The sequence below is a fragment of the Rousettus aegyptiacus genome, unplaced genomic scaffold (genome assembly GCF_014176215.1).
Source record: "Rousettus aegyptiacus isolate mRouAeg1 unplaced genomic scaffold, mRouAeg1.p scaffold_m13_p_4, whole genome shotgun sequence".
In the NCBI taxonomy this organism is placed as follows: domain Eukaryota; kingdom Metazoa; phylum Chordata; class Mammalia; order Chiroptera; family Pteropodidae; genus Rousettus; species Rousettus aegyptiacus.
This window is the reverse complement of record NW_023416307.1, coordinates 157,106,695-157,124,826: the sequence shown is the minus strand read 5'-3', so window position 1 is coordinate 157,124,826 and position 18,132 is coordinate 157,106,695. Positions and strand designations below refer to the sequence as shown.

Here is an 18,132-nt window from a genome sequence, read left to right as displayed (position 1 = left end):
GTCAGCCTCAGAGCTCTGAAGGCCGCCTGAGCAAAAACCGAGGGTCCCGGGAAGGGGACTTCCCCCACAAGCAGTAACAGAAATCCCGCCTGGGTGTCCAGCCTTCTGGCCCGGCCCGTCCTACAAACTTCAGGGCTGCTAGCCTCCACTGTCATGTGAGCCGATTCCTTAAAATAGATCGGCCTTCCTCTCCATATATACTGACAAGTTGGTTCTGTTTCTCTAGAGAACCCTGACTGAGGCACTTAGCCCGCATAGGTTGACCCAAGGACTTGGTGAGACCCTGGGCCAGGGACCGGCACCTGGAAAGCGCACGCCCTCAATGTTAGCCGTGGCTTCAGGCGGGAGAACTGAGGCTTGGACAAGGAACTTGTCCAAAGGTTCAGAGCTGGAGTCAGGAATTGAGCTAGGCCCGGCTTCTCTCTCAATGCGTCTTTGCCCTTGCCAAGATCCTTGGGTCAAGGTCTCCCAACGGCCACTGGTGGCTTCCTCAGTGCAGAGGTTGCCTTTGGGTTTAAAGTCTTCACGCCGGGGTGGGGGAAGGTGAGGCCGGAAACACGGTTGGAGCCCTGCTGGCGTCTGGTCAACGGATTCTTGTGCAAGACCGGCAAGATTGTGACACGCCAAACTTGAGTCCTAGAACTGGCCGGGATCTGCCGTGGCCTTCGGAGTCATTGTGAGCGATAATCAAATAAATAGCAGCCCTTTCACCTCGGGGACGCTTCCCCGGCCCTGCTCCCTGGGCCACAGACCTAGCAGGCGTGGCCCCATGCAGCACGCAACCGGGATCGGCAGCGGCCCCAAGGCCCGCAAGGGCCAGAGGGCAGGGGGCAGTGGGTGTCCTGGCCTCAGGGGCAGCCATATCTCAGCTCCATCCCTTGTTACCACCAGGAACACAGCCTGGGGTGCTGAGCCCTTCTTCCCAATTTTCAAGAGAAGCCTCACATCTAGATTTTCATGTGAGCACTGAATTCTTACTATTCTTTATAACGAGGAAAGTTATTTATTTGAATAGAGAATACTCGTATATGGAGAAATACGAATAGTATGACAGGGTAAATCAAGAAATTCCCTCCAACCAGGTCCTTCCCAAGACACGGTCATGTTTCCCGAGGTCTCATGGGGCCTTCCAGAAATATCCCACTCACTCAACGTTTATGTCGATCACTTGCTACACGTCCAGGGCTGTGCTTGGAAGGCACACACCCCTGCGTTTGCTCCTCGTACTTTTTACTTAATACCGTAGCTTGGAAAGAACTCCCTAACTGACCAGAGGGCCCTTCCTTTCTATGGCTGCGTACGACTCCACTGCACCCCCGCCCGCGGTCCACGCGCCCAGCCCCTCGCCAGCTCCTCGCTGGTTTCCAATAGGTTACTCCTGCAGACACCCTTAAACATCCCTCCTCACGTCGGGTGAGGGCTCCTGTGGGATATTTAGAAAGGAAATCACTAGGTCGAAGGTCAAATCAAAGATGCGTCCAACTTCCTTTTCCTCTCACAGTGAATCGCATGTGTTTTTATAAGCAGCCTCCGATCCTTGATGGAGAGAGGTAGCTCTCAGGGACGGATAAATAGCTTTATTCATTCATCAAATAGTTAATCGTGCACCTACTATTTACCAGGTGTTGAGCCAGCTTCCGGGATGGCAGCGGTCAACAGGGCGGATGATGTCCCGCGTCCCCGGAGTGGACGGTCTGCTCGGAGAGACAGATGCATGGCACACATAAGCTCGTGAAAACACACGATCTCATTGGAGCAAGAGCTTGCACAGGTGGTTTACGTGGTAAGAACCAGCACCGCTTCATTTGGGGACTGGGGAGGCCTCCTGAGGATGGGACACTCAAGGTGAGTCCTGAGGACAAGAAGGGGTCCTCCAGGTGATGACTGGAGCTGGAGCAGGCCGGGCTGGGGACTCCGTGCTCATGGTCAACACCGGCTCTGGCCACTAAGCTTTATAATATGGGAAGTTGGACATATCACCCATCGAGCCCGGCACCAAGGAGGTGTTGGATACGTCTCATTATATTGCTATTATTATGACTAAAATATGAGCAAGGTGGCCAGCACCCAGAAGATGGGCGCCAGGCTCTCCAGGCCTTCGAGGACCTTGGGGAGGAGGCGTCAAGAGGAGCCGAAGGCCTCCAAGCCCTCCAGGCCTCACTGAAGTCCCCAAGGCTGGCGTAGCTGGTGGGAAGGGGCGTGGGGGCAGCAAAGGCAGTCCGAGCCCAACTGAGGGGGCCCTGAGGGCCAGCCGAGAGAGAGACCTTGTTCTTTTTGGGCTCGGGCTTGGGGGACAGCCCTGAAGTCTTGGGGCTCAGCACCAGCTGAGGGGTTTAGGCAGGGTGCCTGTGCCTGACCTAGCCAGGGGGCCCTGGGGTGGGGGGAGGGCAGCCGTGACATTTGCCCAACCTCCTGAGCCCATCCGGCCCCATGCAGCGGCCTGGTTGTGACACCAGCTCAGGGCTTCCCTCCAGCTAACGGCCACTGTCCCACCAGGCCCTCAGGTTCCCCTTTCCTGAGCCGCCCCCTTCGAAGTCCGTTGGGACTTTGCTCTGACCTGGGGAGGCTGGAGGGGTCAGCAGTTCCGGCGGCTCCCAGGCAGTGCTCCGTGAGTGTCTGGAATGAATGAACAAACAAGCAAATGCACACGCGTGTGCATGAATGAGCCAATGGAGCGGGTGCGTGAGTGAGGATTCTCTGTGTGCCGTGTGTGTGTGCAGTGTGGTAGGTGTGTTCTCAGGCCTCAGAGACGAGGCCGATTGTGGGCAGGTTGTGTCAACAAAGAGGCTGGTGCGGAAAGTGGGGAGCAGGTTGCCGCTCAGCCCACAGCCCAGAGAAGGTCAGAGAATGCGAGCCAGGCCTCTTACCAGGAACCCGGGTGCCCCAGGGAGATCTGTGGGTGCCCCCATCCTGAGCGCCCTGCCACCGCACCTCCTCTCGTTCAGGTTCAAGCTCACACCGGCCCTCCCAGGGGTCCGTGCACCCTCCTCCATGCCTCCCTCATGCTCACCCTCTGGCCAGCCCTGGGCTGGGTCTGTGGCCTGTGTGATCAGGACCACACTGAAGTCCTGTGGAGCTGAGCTGGGAGACGGGCCACAGGGCAGGTGGCAAGACTTCCCCATCCCAGACCCCAATCCCTCTCCTGGCCTGTCGCCCGCTGCCCTCCGTGGCCAGCACATGGCAGGACCGCAGGAGGCCTCGCCTCCGTATCTGGGGAGCTGCACTTAGAAGAGAGTTTTTCCATGGCCTGCTCGCGTCTGGGCAGAGAGGAAACTGCTGGCAGCTGTGAAGCGACAGTTCTCAGGGCCACGCTTCTGCCAGGGCAGCCCGTCGGTCCTCTTCATGGGTGCGCGCCTGGACATTTCTCAAACTTGCACGTGGTCCCAGGCCCATAGGTGCCAGAGTCACTCACAGCCCCATCTCCGAGCCAGGCAGCAACAGGTATACGGACAGCCACACCCAGCCACACACGAGCAAACCCCCGGGCCGGCCGCAGCGCGCCAGGGTGTGCCGCCGCCGTACACGCGCCACGTCCGCGTGGGCCGAGCAGAGCGCGGTCACAGGATCGCGTGCGCTGCTTCACCCCTCGTCCTTACTGCCACCACCCCCACCCCGCGAGCGCTCACTAGCTCCCTGGGACGGGACCTCGCTGCCCCTTCGCCTCCCGCACCCCTGACCGGGTCAGGCTGTGCAGAGCGCTGACCGCCCCTCCCTCAGCCGGCCCCCTCCGTGGCAACCCTGCGCCAGGGCGTCCGGATGGGCCTGCACGCCTCTGACCGCGTCCGGGCTGATCGGTGTGGACCCAGGGAGCTGTGACGGGGCCTCCGTTTCTCCACCTGTTTAACGGGGGCACGAACCTTGTGGTTCCAAGTCTCTTCTGGCACGCGCGATGGGGACAGCGACAATCTTGTGGCCCCGCTGGCACCTCTTGGGCCCTGGCTTCCTTGGAGCTGGGCTGTCTGGCCCGAGTCTCTACTTGAGCTCATGGCCATAAGCCCCTTGCCAGTGAATGGACCCGTGGAGCAAAGGACAGCCCAGCTGTGCCTAAGGCCCCAAAGGGACCAGTGAGGCAGGCCTGATGCTCGGCTATTGGCAGGGCCAGAGAGGGGGCTGCCCAGCTTGGAGACAGGGGGCCAGCGGGACTGACCCCCAGGGCACCTGCCCAAGCCTTCTCCAAATAACACAGTCGACAAAAAGAGCCTTCTAGGAGAGCTGCCTCCAGCTCAGCCACAAGCTGAGACAGCGGGGCACTCGGCACTCGGCACTCGGCACTCGGCGCTGGAGAGGAGGCCAAGGCAGCAGCCCCTCCCTCTTCCCCCTCTTGCTCTCGACCCTCCCGGACCCCTGAGGGCTTGGGCAGTGGGAACCACCGAGGCCCAGTCAGGGAAGCCATCCGGTCCAGAGAGATCCGAGAGATTCGTACACCTTCCAAAGGGTGGCCGGGTGGTGGCCGCATGCCAGGCGCAGTGTGGGATGGGGGGGTGGGGCACTTAACAGGTGTTCTCTGACAAAAGTTGTTCTATTGTCAAGTGGATTAGGAAAGCCCGTTGTGTAATCTGGCTGGGCTGAGCAAAGGTGAACCCGGTTCGAGTTTGGGGGTTTGGCAGAGCTTCGCACAGGCTGCGTGCTGCCAGAGCCCGGGGGTGCGGGGTGCAGGGGGAGGGGCTGATAGTGTGCCTGTCCCCAACTTCTCAGAGCCTCTGGTGGGGAGAGCGCTTGAGCCATGCTGCGCGAGGGGCCCCCGACACCCAGAGGGCTCTGCACCCTGCCCAGCATCCCAAACTCAGCAGAGCTCCCCAGAACCCGCATTTCTCTAAGTTCTCGGGGCTGCTGCTGGGACTACGCTTGACAAACCCCTCCTATTGTTGCAGAGAAGCCGGAGAGAGCCCCTCTGGGCAAGGCTCTCCTGTCGCTCAGCGGACGCCATGGAGCCCGCAAGGCTCACCCACCTAGACGACACCCCCTCCCCCCATGCTTATTTTTCTGTCCCTTAAACCCACCCAGCGAAGAACCACCTTGGCCTTTGTTTGCAGTACTGACCCATCTGTCCTGCAATGCTCCCGTGGCCCTGCCCTTCCGAGAGGCCTTGCACAGCCCTGCGTGCCAGCGCAGTGCGGCCAAGGCTGTGCCACCAAAGTGTTCCCGGCTCCATGCCAGTGCTGAGCACAGTGCTTGGCAAAGGTGGGGAGGGGTCCCTTAAGTGAAGGGGGCCCAGAGCAGCCCTGGGGACGGGGGCGGGGGTGGGGGCAGGGAAGGAGCCTCCAGCAGGGCTGAAGCGTAGGCCACCTGAGCCAGTCTGAGTGGCTGGGAGGGCGTGCAGCGAGGCTCCCTGCTTGATGCCATGGGTGGGGCGGGGTGGAGGATGGGGCCGCGGGCAGGGGCGGTGGGGAGCGCCCCGTGGAAGGCTGGGCTCTGTCCTCCGGTTGCCTGAACCTTATCAGCGCCGACCTGCGCCCTATCACTGGGACACTCGCGTTGCTGGCACAGCTCCCCAGCGGTCACGACTGTACAGGTGAACTCGGTGCAGGGAGCTGCCCGCGGTGACCCTGATGAGTTCAGAGGATATTCCGTGCCGGGCTGGTGACCTCAGTAGGCAGCTGAGGGAAGGAAGGTCAGCCCAGGCCTGTCTGACTGCCAGGTGCAGGAGGAGTTAGGGGAGGGGTGGGGGTGTGGCAGAACCCCACTGACCTCCTCCTCTAGGAGGTGGGGGTGGCTGCCCAGAGTGGCACTGGGGTCCCGGGACCTGTCTGATTCTCTGTCCTGCCTCCCCCGACAATGTCCGTGCTGGCTGCGCCCTGCCCCCTGCTCTCCCGCGTCACACCAAGGCCGTGGGTTTGAGTAGCCTTGGGGGTGGGGGTGTGAACGTGTGTACACGTCAGGGGTGGCCTTGCTCAGGGTTTCCAAGGAATCTTCCAACGAGCAAGGCTTTGATGTTGGAGACTTCCTGCCCAGCGAGCTGACGTTAGTCCCTAAGCCTTTCTCTGAATGGCTCTGCATGGCAGGTGGGCTGCGGGCTAAGGCCCCTGGGTCACCTGTCCTGGCCCTCCTGGGTTTAATTAACTCTTTGAGTGGTGTTTGGCTTGTCAGGTACTCGCACCTGCACACCTGTGTGCACACGTGAGGGTGTGGGCACCTGCAGGAAAGGTCTGCCCTGCTGAGCTCTCACACCCTCCCCTCACCTGCTTGTCTTTTTTAAGCTACAACTTACTGAATCTTACTGTGTACCAGGCCTGTGGCGCACTCCTCCACAGCCCCCGAACTGTCACCTTCTCCCTTGGCTCGACCCCCTGACCCCTCCAGCACCCTCCCCCCCACACAGCCTCAGGGGAGACCCCATGCCCTTCCAGCTGGGGGCCCTCCCATCTTCCTTGCTAGCTCCTAAAGACTTCCAGTGTCCAGGCTTCCCCGAGCTCCAGCTCCCTCCTTCCCTTTCCCGGAATGCTTCAGGGGCACCCTTCACTGTCCCCCCGAAGCTCTGCGGTGGCCTCAGTCTTTGATGCTGCTCGCAGCTGTCCATGTGGGGATTCTGGTACCCCACCACCTGGCCCCCCCACCCACTGTTTATGCAGAGAGGATCTCCCCGTGGCCAGCCGCCTTTCTCCTGCTGCTCCCCAGGTCTCCCAGCCCAGGCCTGTCCCCAGACCTCTCCCCTTTCTGAAGGGGCTTCTCTGGGCTTGTCCTTGCTGGGGCCTCCCAGCTCACTCTCTGAGGACATGCCCTTGAGCCCTCAGACCCTTCCCGTCTTGGCGTTGCCCCATTCTGCTCCTTGACCAACCTTCCCGCTTTATTCCCGCCCTTCCGTCACAGCGCCGCCCCCCCCCCCCACGAATTCCTGTGTCCCTGTGACCTAACAGGACACTAGAACCTACACGCACCCCCGGGCACTGTGGCGCACACAAGCCTGGCTTCCTGCTGCCACTACAGACCTGTGCTGAGGGCTTTCTTTGCCTCAAAGCCCCCCGGCCCGATGCAAGACAGGCTGGAAGTGGTGGTTCCTCACCGTCAGGCAAATGACCCTGAGACATGATTTATTGATGATTGATGATGGCCATTCTGACAGGTGTGAAGTGATAGCTTATTGTGGTTTTAATTTGCATTTCTCTGATTAGTGACTTTGACTAGTTTCATGTGTCTATTGGCCATCAGTGAGTCTTCTTTGGAGAAATGTTTATTCAGGTTCTCTGCCCAGATAGTCTTTTTTTTTTTTTTTTACATTAAGTTGTATAGTTTTCTTATATATTTTGGATATATTAGCCCCTTATTGGATGTATTATTGGCAAATATCTTCTCCCACCAATAGGTTGTCTTTCTGTTTTGTCGATGGTTTCCTCCACTGTGCAAAACCTTTTTAATTTCGTATAGTCCGATTTGTATTTTTTTTTCCCCTGCCCAAAAAGACATCCAAAATATATTGCTAAGAGCGATGTCAAAGAGTTTGCTGCCTATGTTTTCTTCTAGGAGTTTTATGGTTTCCGGTCTTACACTTATGTCTTTTTTTAAAAATTAAGTTTATTGGGGTAACACTGGTTAACACAATTATATAATTTTCAGGTGTACATTATAATCTGACATCTGTATATTCTATTGTGTGTTTACCACCCGAAGTCCAGTTCCCTTCAGCTACCATATATTCGATCCCCTTTACCCGCTTTAATCTCCCCCGACCCCCTATATTTGACCCCTTTAACCGTCTACCTACTCCCTCCTCCCCCAGCCCCTACACTCCGGTAACCACTAGTCTATAGTCCACATCCATGAGTCTCTGTTTGTTTGTCCTGTTCATTTGTTGCTTTTAGGTTTATATCCCACATATAAGTGATATCATATGATTTTCAACATTTTCTGTCTGGTTTATTTTGCTTAGCAGGATTATCTTGAGGTCCATCCATATTGTCACAAATGGCAGTATTTTATCTCTTCTTATGGCTGAGTAATAGTCCATTATATATATGTACCACAGCTTCTTTAGCATGTCCTGACCACTGTGAATAATGCTGCTGTGAACATCGGTACGTAAATATCTTTTCGGATATGGGCTTTCAAGTCTTTGAGGTAAATATCCAGTAGAGGGATTGCTGTATCATATGGTAGATCAATTCTTAGTTTTTCTGAGGAAGCTCCGTACTGTTTTCCATAGGGGCTGTACCAATATGCAGTCTCACCAGCAGTGTATGAGGGTTCCTTTTTCTCTGCATCCTCTCCAGCATTTATTACTTGTCCTATTGATTATAGCTATTCTAACAGGTGTGAGATGGTATCTCATAATAGTTAGCGATGTTGAGCATCTTTTCATATATTTGTTGGCCATTTGTATGTCCTCTAGGGAGAAGAGTCTATTCAGATCTTCTGCTCATTTTTGATTGGATCATTTTTTGTTATCGTTGTTGTTATTGAGTTGTATGAGTTCTTTGTATATTTTGGATATTAGGTCCTTATCGGAGGCGTTGTTACACTTAAGTCTTTAATCCATTTGAGTTTATTCTTATATATGGTGTAAGAAAGTGGTCTAGTTTCATTTTTTTTCGTCCATTTTCCTCAACTTTATTCACTAAAGAGGGTATCTTTACCCCATTGTACATCCTTGACTCCTTCGTCATAGATTAATTGACAATATAGATATGGGTTTATTTCAGGGGTTTCTATTCTGTGCAATTGATAGATGTATCTGTTTTTATGCCAGTGCTATGTCGTTTTCGGTACTACAGTCTTGTGGTACAGTTTGATATTATGTAGCATGATGCCTCCTACCTTGTTCTTCTTTCTCAGGAAGAACTGTTCTTGGCTATTCAGAGTCTTTTGTGGTTCCATATAAATTTTAGGATTATTTGTTCTAGTTAGGTGAAAAACGTCATTGGTATTTTCATAACGATTGCACTGAATCTGTATAGATGTTTTATCCTTCCTGTTAATTCTTCCTATCCATGAACATGGTAAATCTTTCCATTTATTTACATCTTCTTCAATTTCTTTAATGTCTTACGGTTGTCCAAGTACAGGTCTTTTACATCCTTAGTTAAATTTATTCCTAGGTATTTTATTATTTTTGATGCCATCATAAATGAGATTGTTTTCTTAATTTCTCTTTCTGGAAGTTCTTTATTGGTATATAAAAATGCAACTGAATTCTGAATATTAATTTTATATCTCACTACTTTATTTATTTATTAGTTCTAATAATTTCTTTTTGTGTGTGTCTTTGGGGTTCTCTCTATATAGTATCATGTTGTCTGCAAATAATGACAGTTTTACTTCTTCCTTTCCAATGTCAATGCCTTTTTTTCTTTTCTTATCTGATTGCTGTGGCTAGTACTTTCAATACTATGTTGAATAAAAGTGAAAATGGACATCCTTGTGTTGTTCCTTACCTTAAAGAAAAAGTTTTCAGCTTTTCGCCACTGAGTATGACTTTGTTATGTGTGGCCTTTATTATGTTCCCTCTATTCCCACCTTGCTGAGTTTTTATCATAAATAGATGTTTGATTTTATCAAATGCTTTTTTTTTTGCATTTATTGATAGGATCATATGATTTTTATCCTTTATTTTCTTTGTGTGGGTCACTCCTAAAACAAGCAGACCTAATATGACAGCCCCATCTGTGAGGGGTGTCTTTTGGCTCACCTCAGTCCTAGGAGGGAAGATGTGGCCCCCCTGACCCTTGAGATTGATCCTCATGAGTCTCGACTACATTTGCGGCCTTACAACTGAGCTTTACTCCTCAGCCCGCCTGCTTTGTCCCTGCTCCCTTGACACTCCATGTGCAGTCCTGTCACCAGACCTTTGCCTAGGCTGCTCCCTGCACTGGAACTGTCATTCTTTTCCCCTATCGACCTACACCCTACTTATGTTCCAAAGTTCAGATCTCTTTGCTCCCACAGAGAAGTTTTCCTGATTACTCTAATCCCTTCCCCTCCTCTCCAGCTGAAAACAAGTCCTGCCATCACAAATTCTATTATGAGCAATCTTGTTGTGATTCATTTATTTATTCAGCAAATATTTGTTGTGCTGCCAGGCCCTATGCTGGGTGCAGGAATATGGTCAATCTGTTCTCCAGAGTTGATGTTCTAGGGGGAAGAAATAACAAACAAGACGCTGGCAGAAAATAACGCGGGGGAAGGCGAGGGCGGCCGGCATTTTCAGTAGGAGGGTCAGGGGAGGCTACATTGAGGTAACGTTTGAACAAAGTCCTGATGAAAGGGACTAAGCCAAGTGGACCCTGGGACAATAGCCAGTGCAAGAGTCCTCTGAGATGGGAGTGTGCCTGGTACATACTTCTTCAAAGAACAGCAAGAAGACCAATGTGGCTGGAGCAGAGTGAGCCAGGGGGAGTGGTGGGATCTGAGGCAGAGCTAAAGGAGGTACATGATGTGACCGAGGTCAAGTAAGACGCCACATGTATTAAGTGGCAGCTCAACTGACATGAATTAATAGCTCAGTGAATCCTCCCTCCCCCACTGTAGCAGGATTATTATGATTGTTTTACAATTGAGGATGGAGAGGCTTGGAGAGGTGGTGTGGTTTACATTAGATTGCCCAGCCCAGAGGTGATCTAGATCACTCACCCCTAGATCTGCCTGACCCTGGGTCATGCCTGAGCTGCCCTGCTCAGATTTTCAAATCCAGCAGGTACAGTGCAGACTGAGAGCTTAAATGGGGCTTTCTACTGATGGGCTATGTGGGTGAGTGTAATCCCTACCTCCCCTTCTCCTTTCTCTGCCTGGCCCTAGGGTAGTCTTGGCCCTTGGGCAGGGGGCTCTGCGATGACAGTGAAAGAGTCTTTTGTGTGTGTGGGGAGGCATCTGTGGGCTTTGTACCAGGATGGAGACATGTCCGCCACAAGGTGACTTGAAAAAGAAGCTGCCTTCTAGCTCCCCTGAACACGGAGGTCCCCCCCACCCAACAGTGGGGCTCCTCCAATATTAAGCTCCGCCTCCCAACATGGAGGCCTCGGTCAGAAGTGGAGTCCGGTCTGGAGGCAGCACCAGGTGGCAGCAGCTCAGTAAGAAAGTAGAGGCATCAGTCTTGGTTTTTGTAGGTCGTGTCAGTGGATCTTGGGTTGTCTAGGTGATGTTGGCAGAGTTGACTATTTTCATTTTTTGGAAAATAAATGAGCAAGAGGGGATAAGGCAACCCCAACAACTCCCTGAAAGGTAAAGACAGAAGACAGTGGGATCTGGAAAGACTAGGGAGGATGAATATAATCTTCCAGTACCTCTCACTTGTAGCAAATCTGACATTTGAAAATCATTTTATCTAAGAGTTTTTCTAAATTCGGTTTTGTAGGTTACAAGCTCCTGTAGGTCAGGAGGTGTTCTATAGCTTGGAGATCATCCTTTGAACAGCGTTGAACAACTTCAGGGTGTGAGTGATACTATACCTGTTTTAAGGAGAATTTCATAGTATCTAAGTTAAATGAGCCTGAATATTTCTAAGACAGAGGAACTAATCTTATGCCAATCACAGCAAAGACTGGATTAAAGTCATCTGTTTTTTGTGTCTGTCCCCAGACCTTCCAGTTCTGAAGGAGACACCCACACCCCCACTTTCTGGCTCCCTAAACTGAGTTTACTGAATCGGGCTCTGGTTTGCAGGTCCAGGTAAACACTGCCTTAGGTCTGAGATGTAGTAGGAAACCTTAGGGTCTGGCCAGATCCTAATAAGTGTTGGGGTCCGCAGGCCAAGCCCATGTGCCCAAGGGAGGTGATGGAAGTGTGAGAGACAAAGGGGCTATGCTATACACCTGACGAACTATTAGTGAGGGCACACGGAAGGCCTGACAAGTTCAGCGACCAAAAGCAACCACACGGGATGGTCTGATCAGAAATTCTCAGCTGGGCAGGCGACGGCGAGAAGTCTAGTGACATCTCAGGCCTAAGCTTCCTTAGTTATCAAAGGTCAATCTTTACCTTAAGGGAGCCCTGTCCATTTTTCTTATGCATCTAGGATAACATACCTGTGAAATGTCAGAGTAATTTTCTGCATGCACAAGAAAGAGCACAAGCCCACCCACATTATCTTGTTGCCTGCATACCACCTCTCCTTAATGTAAAAGTTAATTATCATGTATCCATCAATGTAAAAGAAGTTTATCTATTTTGCTTTTTATCCACTCCTAGAGAAGGCTTTGCTTTCTCTCACCTCTTTATTCTATCACCAATGGCTTTCGCGGACATCTTTTGATTCTAAAGTATAAAATAAGCTGCAAAACTGCCATTCCTGGAGCTTTTTCTGTCGAGATCTTTGCTTCCGGGCATGTCCTCGAAATTTTGGCTCAAATAAGGTCATAAAACTTTTATATAGGCTAAATATTCTTTCGTGGAAGGAGGTTTCTTGAATCTTGCTAACAACGTCAGGGCCAGGTCAGTTTCTGGCTGGGACGGTGCTCAGAGTGAGGTGTGGAGTAGAAAGGTCTACACACAGCTGGACCTTCTGATGGCAGAGCAGGAGCGGCCTCCGGTGGCCAGGCCCCTGCATGGTCTCCGTGCCTTTTAAACAGATAATTCACTTAGAAGGGCTGAAGATCCCCGAGGGGACCCGGCTCCGCACACTCGCTCACGTTATACACGGGGAACCGAAGCCCGCAGAGCGGAGGTATTTTCCCTTGAGGTCCCACAAGGCATCAGGGCGAGGACTTAGAATCAATCCCAGATTTCTCCACCCCACGGACGTGACTCCAACTGATCGGCGTTCTTCTAAAGCGACACTTGTTTTAAGCGCGTTCGAAGGAGCAAGCCATCATTTATAGAGGCCCCGAGGAGCGAAGGGCTGGCCCGTGAGGAGCGGCGCGAGCGCCCAGCCGCGGGCGCTTTAGGGGGACGCCGGCTCGGCGACTCACGAGCCCTGCACTTCCGGGACTTTCGCCGTTTTCGCCGTGGGCGGTTAAGTCCGGGCCCCTCAGTCCCGCCCTCAAGGCCGCTTGGGAATTGTAGTCCTATCGGCCTCCGGACACCCGGTGGCTGCCGCTCAGGAACTACATTTCCCAGAAGGCCGCGCTCGCCGTCTGGGTAACCGGGTCACGGGCCGGCGGGGCGAACCCCTCATCCTGGGCTCCTTAATTTCTCCGGGGGGATGAGTGACGGCGGGCAGGGGCGTTTGGCGGCGCCGTCTGCAGGGTGCCCGGCCTGGCGCGGCTGGGCGCAGAGACCGCGGACCTGGCCCGGCAGCTCAGCCCCCGGTAGGCGGCCAGCATCCGGAGCGCTGCGTCCCCTTTAACCGCGGTGGGCGGGGCGCGGGGACGCGACCCGCGTTGCTATTGGCGGCGGTTGGGGGCGCGGAAACTGAACGCGCCGCCACGGTATCCGCTGCCTGCCCCGGCTCCTCCGGCGCCTCGGGCGCCCCCCGGCAGCACCATGGCCGCGCCCTGCCCGGTAAGTTCCTGTTGGCGGCAGCCATCCGGGCCTTAGTCTCCTCGCGGGGGTAATGGGCTCCTGGCTGGCGCGGAGGCTGCGAGGGGGGCGGGCGGGAGCCGAGCCCGCCCTCCCCGGCCCCAGGCTACCGTCTGTGCAGGGGTCGCCGAGTCGGGAGACCTCGTGAACGCCTCCTGCGTGCCGGGACCTGTGCAGGCTACCGGGGCGAACACACAGGTTCCTGCCCCCAAAGTTACCGTCCTGGCGGGGACACGCTAGTACGTCCCGACTGGAGGTGTGACTTAGGGCCAGCGCCGGGCCTCTCTGGTCTCAGCCTCAACCATCCTGAGCAGCGGAGGGCTGGATGGAGGCTTGTTGAGAGTACATCGTGCTCCGACAGGTGGGAACAGCAGGCCACTGGGACGCCCGGGACCGCCCAGGCATGCCATGTGACCTGGGCCTGGCTGCCCACACTGAGTCCTAGGCTCCTCCAGAGGCCAGAAGGGGGACACTCCATAGCCCCACTTTTTGAGAGATTGTTTCGAGTTTGGCCATCTGTCTGGGTCCCAGAGGCCGAGTGGTGGCCCGTTGGTCCTCTTAGCCATCTGGGGACTTGAGCAGAGGGCCTAGGCTGGGATCCAGGCCTTTGACCCCTTATCTAGTGCTCTTCCCACAAGACCTCCCCAGCCCCCAATATATAAATCACTTTGGGGGAAGTCATGAACCGCAGAGCCCAGGGGATTGAGAGAAGGTGTTGTGAGTTCTCCCCGTCTCCCATCAGGAGTGGACCTGAACTTGCCCCTTCCCCCCTGGGCCTAGAGGTGAGTACTGCCTTACTCTTGTTCATCCTAGAGACTCAGGTGGGTCAGCTGCTGCTCCGTTGGGGCCCTCCCCCAGTCGCCACTCCCTCTCTTTGAAAGGGAGACTCTGGCTGGTGTGTTGGGGGCGGAGCTGGGCACTGAGCCATGGGGGCCTCTGTTCTGGTTACAGCTCTTTGGAGTGGCAGTTTGGCCTTGCTCTACCCCGAGGAGATTTTTTTCCCAAGAGGAGGATTTGCTGGGCTTAGGTTTCTGATGCTTGGGGCGGGACAGGTGGTTGCTCGGTGCTGAGATCTAACACCTCAAGTGCTAAGGCAGGAACTGCTGTTAGGTGGAGAATCTGGAGTGTCATCTCCATGGCTTCCTAAGTGGGGTCCTGAACTAGGGCTTCTCTGACCCTGGGTGGAGTGGAGATGGGCGTGATGCCACCAGCGGCCCCTCCAGGGCTGGCCTTTGGGTTCACTGGCCATTCTGCTGTGGGATTGAACGTACGGGTTCTGATTCCTGAATCAGAATCCTTCGTGTGTTTTTTTTTTTTTTTAAATAACTTTATGGAGACCTTATTCACATACCGTAACCTTCACTCTTTTAAAGTGTAAAGTTCAGTGGTTTTTAGTAATTTTACAGTGTTGTGCAGCCATCACTATCTAATTCCAGAACATTTTTGTCACCCCAAAGAAACCTTTCCCATTAAGCAGTCACTCCCCTTCCTTCCTTCCCTCCCCCCGGCTCCTGGCACACTGATCTATTTTCTGTCTTCATAGATTTGCCTGTCCCGCACATTTCACGTAAACAGAATCAGATGAAATGGGCCCTTCCGTGCCTGCTGCCCTCCCAGGCACACGTTTTCAGGGTCCAGCCTGTGCCAGCGCTTCGGTCCTTCCACGGCCGACTGACACTCCATCGCGTGGATAGGTCACATTTCGTTCACCCATGTACCCGTCAGCGGGCGTTTGGGTTTGTCCACTTTTTGGCTATTAGAATGAGATTGCTGTGAACATTCGTGTACAGGTTTTTGTGTGAACATATTTTTAATTCTTTTGGGTTTTTACCTTGTATTGCTGGGTCATTCGATGATTGTAACTTTTTGAAGAACTGCCAGACTCTTTTCTACAGGGGCTGCTTTTTCTCTTTTTTGGATTTTGAAAAAGATTTTGCAGCTTGTCAATTTCTGCATAAAAAGTCACCTAGGATTTTTTTCAGGGTCATGTTGACTCTGTAGATCAATTTGCATTGCATCTTAAAAATACTAGGTTTTCCAAACGATGAACATGGGGTGTTTTTCCATTTATCTGGTTCTTTCTAAATTTCTTTCAATGATGTTTTGTAGTTTTCATTGGATACCTTTTTTGTTAAATTATTCCCAAGTTTATTTAAGTTTTAAATATATCATAAATGATCCTAGTAGCTTATTTACATTTTTAAAATGTATCATAAGTAGAATTACCACCTTGCTCTTTTTAGATCGTCCATTGCTCATGTACAGAAATGCAAGTAACTTTTGTCTGTTGATTTAGTACCCAACAATCTTCCTGAGCTTGTTTATTAGTTCTGATGTTTGTTTAGTGGGCTCCTTAGGGTTTTCTTTATACAAGGTCATGCGTGAGCGTGCTTAAACCCTCCTGGTTGTTGCCTCTTCCTCAACCAGCCTTCACGCCTTTGACCCTGGTCTCTCCTAGGAGGACCCGTCGCTGGAGAGGCATTTTAAAGGCCACCGAGATGCAGTTACCTCTGTGGACTTCAGTCCCAACATGAAGCAGCTGGGTAAGAGGAGGCGTCTTGTTCCAGGCACTAGGTTCCGAGCCGAGAAGGCCGGGTTTCCCCCTGGGGGCGGCGTGGGGGGAGCAGGGCACTGTGAGGCCCCCGTGCTCGCTCTGTGCCTGCGCCTTGCTTCAGGCAGCAGCTCCCTGGGTGCTGGGCTTCGCGGGCTCCATTCTGCAGGCAGGGTGTGAGGCCCAGAGAGGTTGGGGCCTCCAAGGTCCCCACAGCCTTTGAGGGTGGGACTGGGTTCTGGCTTTTCTCATGTGCCCCGGCCACGTCTTGGGTGGGCCCTGAGGAGGGGCTCCTTTTCCTTGCGTCTTTGTCAGTTTCGTTGGCCGCAGTAACATGGCACAGCGTGTCGAAGACGCCTGCCAGTGGGAAGGGGGTCGGGCCCGGCACTCCCCGCCCCGCCGCCCTCGTGCTGCAGCCGAGCACCCCCCGATTTGGCCGCTTGGGGGTTCATACGCAGCCATCCTTGTTTCTGTGGGCAAGGTTTCCCCTTCATCTTATGGTCAAGGTCCCCCGCCAGAGGCTGCTGGCCTTGTGGTCACTTTAGATTAATGGGAAACGGAAACCATTTTTGGTCCACCTCGGGGACCTCCTCTAGGCTTCTGAGTGGTAAAAGGCCCGTGGGGTCGGGCCGGCTCCCCAGCGTTGGGAAGACTTGCCGTCTAGGGCCCTCAGGGCGTGTCTGTGGGGAGACTGGGACCCAGGGCCGGCACATGAGGGTACCTCGTGATCCGGTTCCCAGGTGGGCCTGCTGCTCGGAGAGCTGGCAGGCCATAGGTTCCCCAGACTTGGGTTCACTGGAGGTGAACCCCACTGCTGCTGCTCCCCACTCCCCCCACCTCCTCCCCGCCCCATCACCCCAGGGTCCCGGTGGAGACTCGGGGCCCTCTGGGCCGAGCATCACGGCGTTCCCACGTTCCTCAGCCAGCGGCTCCGTGGACTCGTGCCTCATGGTCTGGCACATGAAGCCCCAGTCACGTGCCTACCGCTTCGCGGGCCACAAGGACGCCGTCACCTGCGTGAACTTCTCCCCTTCGGGACACCTGCTTGCCTCGGGCTCCCGTGACAAGACTGTTCGAATCTGGGTACCCAACGTGTGAGTTGTAGACTCTGAGGATCTCGTGTGAGTCTGGGGCCTGGTGCCAGAGCTGTCCCCACGCGGCTCCCCATCCTGGCTCTGGACTGGACATCTAACCCCCTCCCGAGGAGGTGCCCTCAGACGCCGAGGCTTCAGCTGGGGCCTTCCCCTCGGGTTCGGCGATGAGTTCTGGGCTGACCCTGCTGTCCTGAAAGGGACTCCACCCGCCGCTGCTCAGGCCTGGACGAGCAGGGGCCTCTGGCCGCCCCGTTTGGGGACTGGGCGCTCAGGCCCGGACTGACTTTGGGAGGGACCCCCAAGGGGTGGGGAAAGGTTCGACGTGCTCGTGGGCCTTCACGTCGCTGTCGGGGGTTTCCTGACTCTGGGCGCCTGTCCCCTTAGCAAAGGTGAGTCAACGGTGTTTCGTGCTCACACGGCCACGGTGAGGAGCGTCCATTTCTGCAGCGACGGCCAGTCCCTCGTAACGGCCTCTGATGACAAGACGGTCAAGGTGTGGTCGACTCATCGCCAGAAGTTCTTGTTCTCACTGAGCCAGCACATCAACTGGGTCCGCTGTGCCAGGTGAGCGTCACCCCGCCAGAGAGCCTCGGAAGGACGGGGCGGGGGCACGGGCTGCCGGGACCCAGCACCGCGACCTTGGGCACAGGAGCCGCTCCCCGGGCTTCCTTGTCTGTGAGGGGGGCAGCAGCAGTTCTTCCTTCCGTCGGAAGTTGCTGGGAGGCTCCCCCGAGCTGCTGGCCGCGAGACCCGCCCCCCGTGCGGACGCAGCCCAAGGCGCGACGGCAGCGAGAGCAGGCGCGACAGGAAGGCGCTGTCCGCCCTGCCACTGCACCTTCCTCCCGATCCCCCCGCAGTCCTCGAGCCGGCCGGCGTCCCCCCTGCAGACGAGGGCGCAGGGCGCGTGGCGGGAACGTGGCAGAGCTGGGGGTGACCGAGTCTGAGGCTAGCCCGCTTTCCCCCGGGGCGTCCTGCTCCTCCGAGGTTGATTTCGTTCCAGAGTTGCTTTGGCGGTGGGGAGGGGCAGTGCGTAGGGATAGAGTGACCCAACGGCCCTTTCAAGGTTCAGGAGTTGCAGACACAGATGAGCCTGCGTCCGGCTTA

At 54.6% G+C, this 18,132-nt stretch overlaps 1 protein-coding gene and 1 long non-coding RNA gene across 6 annotated transcripts in view; one reads left to right on the top strand and one right to left on the bottom strand.

Annotated features, from left to right (window-relative positions):
- Positions 1-18,132, top strand: part of POC1A (POC1 centriolar protein A) — a 75,699-nt gene that overhangs the window by 3,269 nt on the left and 54,298 nt on the right. For 3 of the 5 annotated variants that reach the window (XM_036219157.1, XM_016133165.2, XM_036219155.1), the window contains exons 1-4: positions 13,118-13,365; positions 15,842-15,926; positions 16,857-17,028; positions 17,413-17,592. In XM_036219157.1, coding sequence (XP_036075050.1) covers positions 13,348-13,365; positions 15,842-15,926; positions 16,857-17,028; positions 17,413-17,592 — 455 coding nt within the window. In that variant the 5' untranslated portion in view covers positions 13,118-13,347. Of the gene's footprint in view, positions 1-1,622; positions 1,784-13,117; positions 13,366-15,841; positions 15,927-16,856; positions 17,029-17,412; positions 17,593-18,132 lie in introns of those variants that run through there. The other 2 variants (XM_036219156.1, XM_016133166.2) reach the window with 1 other exon arrangement.
- Positions 10,422-13,025, bottom strand: LOC118601645. Its single transcript, XR_004950437.1, has 2 exons — positions 12,137-13,025; positions 10,422-11,141 (listed from the first exon to the last, which is right to left on the bottom strand). It is a non-coding gene; the product is annotated as an uncharacterized LOC118601645 (long non-coding RNA).